General features: G+C 37.0%; 1 protein-coding gene across 1 annotated transcript; it reads left to right on the plus strand.

The window, feature by feature from the left end:
- Positions 1-499: 499 nt before the first annotated feature.
- LOC112035436 (myb-related protein 308) lies at positions 500-1,840 on the plus strand. Its single transcript, XM_024068266.2, has 2 exons — positions 500-999; positions 1,249-1,840. Exons 1-2 carry the CDS (start codon positions 737-739, stop codon positions 1,613-1,615), a joined length of 630 nt encoding a protein of 209 aa, XP_023924034.1. The 5' UTR covers positions 500-736; the 3' UTR covers positions 1,616-1,840.
- Positions 1,841-2,288: the final 448 nt, after the last annotated feature.

Consider the following 2,288-nt stretch of genomic DNA (forward strand, 5'->3'; position numbering starts at 1 on the left):
AATTAAATAAAAATAGAACAATCATTGACAGAATATTTTTTTCATGTCAACCATATTCTTCGAAAATTTTCTCGCATAGCATTTGCCATGCCATGTTTGTGGTTCAGGATTATGTCACAGATTACAAAACAAATACCAACCTAATTCTAATATTTATAGGTACTGATAGCTCTATCTCCTTCTACTGGTGTCGTCTACATCCAGTGCTCTATACTTTTTACAGATGATCTTAGCTAGAGAGTGAAAGATAGGTCCCCAAAGCCTACCAAACTCACATCTAGAAGCAGTTACTATTAGAGCCTTACTTGCCTAGCCATTCACTTTCTCCTTTTTAATGGAGATAAGATGGGGGTGTTTGTGTGGTAAATATATAAATAACTTAATATTAAAGAAAAAAAAATTTGACGTAATCGCACCTAAAGATCCGATGATGTACGTCATAACAAAAAAGGTAAAATATAATTATGCAGTTGGTGAACTAATTAGGGAAAGAATTTAGATTACTTGAGACTTAATTAGTGACAAATCATAAACTAACTGAAACAAGATTAAGTAAAACATGAAAGTAAAATTGCACCAAACCAAGATCCTATAAAAGTAAACCCTCAGTGACACTGGAGGGCTTAACTCCAATATATAGGCAAATATGCACCGACTACACCAGTGACAGGCACAGCCACTTCAGCCTAGCTAGTGATAAGAGTAGTAATATCAATTGTGTTCTTTATACCATAACATGGGTAGGTCTCCTTGTTGTGATAAATCTCTCACTAACAAGGGAACTTGGACTAGAGAAGAAGATCAGCGACTCATTGCCTATATCAAAGCTCATGGGGAGGGCTGCTGGCGCTCAATTCCCAAGGCTGCAGGCCTTCTTCGTTGTGGCAAGAGTTGTCGTCTCCGCTGGATTAACTATCTTCGCCCTGATCTAAAGCGCGGTAATTTCACAAATGAAGAAGACAACCTCATCATCAAGCTACACAGCCTCCTTGGTAACAAGTAAGTGTTGAAGATTAAGGTTTTTATTTTATATTTTTGATAATTTGATAGTTATAACGGGGAGAGGGATGTGAATCCTGAGCGTCTCCAATGGAAACACTTGGAGATGTCAATCGAGCTATAAGGCTTTTGGTGAAGATTAAGTTGTTAAATCCTACACAAATGCATGAATGGTCTCAATGTCTATAGGAGCATGCAGTGCTATTCAGCTTCTAGTTCTAACAAAACAGTGGTTTTGTTTGTTACAAGGTGGTCCCTGATAGCATCAAGGTTACCAGGAAGAACGGATAATGAGATCAAGAATTACTGGAATAGCCATTTAAGGAGGAAGTTATTGAGCAGAGGGATTGACCCTTTGACTCACAAACCGATTAACACTGACACTGACAAAGGAGAGAAGTTCATGGATGGGTTTGGGTGCAAAATCGAGAAGAACCCAGTTGAAAAAAGTTTAACAGAATTGAATCTTGAGCTCAGAATAGGCCCTCCCAACCAACATCCACCTTTGCCATTGGAGAGAAAAGAAAAGAAAGTCTGTTTCTACTGCAGCTTGGGACTAGAGAACAGTAAATATTGCACTTGTGGGAGTAGTAGCAATAGTACTAATGATTTTTGAAGAATATGCAACTCTTGATTGCAGAAGCTTGGTGAGGAAGTGAATTTGAAGTTTTTTTTTTTTTTTTTTGATAGGAAGGATTTGAAGTTGGATACATAGCTCTCCTGGCATGGAGAAATCAATTTTAAAAGGGATAAATATTGTTAAATCATCTTTCCCTCTCTCTCTCTCTTCTCTCTCTCTGTGGGGTTTCTGCTTTGCTTGATTATGTATAAAATTGATCTATGCTGAAAGTAGTCCAAGCTTATGAACTACCAACTTGTTCAACGGAAAATTGATGAGTGCACTGTGTGTCCTTTATATATATATGGTAAGTAATTTAATACCATTTCTTTACCATCATCATTGTAATGGTACTGGTAATAGAAACATTGATCTATCACCATTCACCAGATAGAATATGTTTCTTTCTTTATTCTTTTTGTACTGAAAGATTTTGTTGGAAGAATGGTAATAGATAAAGCTATGATGATGAGAGAGGAGGAGAAGAAGACAGGAAAATGACACACAAGGAGTAGGTAAGCTATCCCAATCATCAATAACAATGAGAGAGAGAGAGAGTGTGTGTGTGTGTGTGTATGTGTATGTAAGGGAATCATTTTGATGGATTTGTGAGTGGGTAGCAAGTTGCAACAATAATTGTTTGGTTGGTATTGGTAAAGCATGAAATTAA

This window comes from Quercus suber, unplaced genomic scaffold, assembly GCF_002906115.3.
Source record: "Quercus suber isolate HL8 unplaced genomic scaffold, Cork oak 2.0 scaffold_172, whole genome shotgun sequence".
NCBI lineage: Eukaryota > Viridiplantae > Streptophyta > Magnoliopsida > Fagales > Fagaceae > Quercus > Quercus suber.

Coding starts and splice junctions, on each gene's coding strand:
- LOC112035436 (XM_024068266.2), top strand. CDS start 737: ATGGGTAGGTCTCCTTGTTGTGATAAATCTCTCACTAACAAGGGAACT. Junction 1,000..1,248: donor CACAGCCTCCTTGGTAACAA/GTAAGTGTTGAA, acceptor GTTTGTTACAAG/GTGGTCCCTGATAGCATCAA.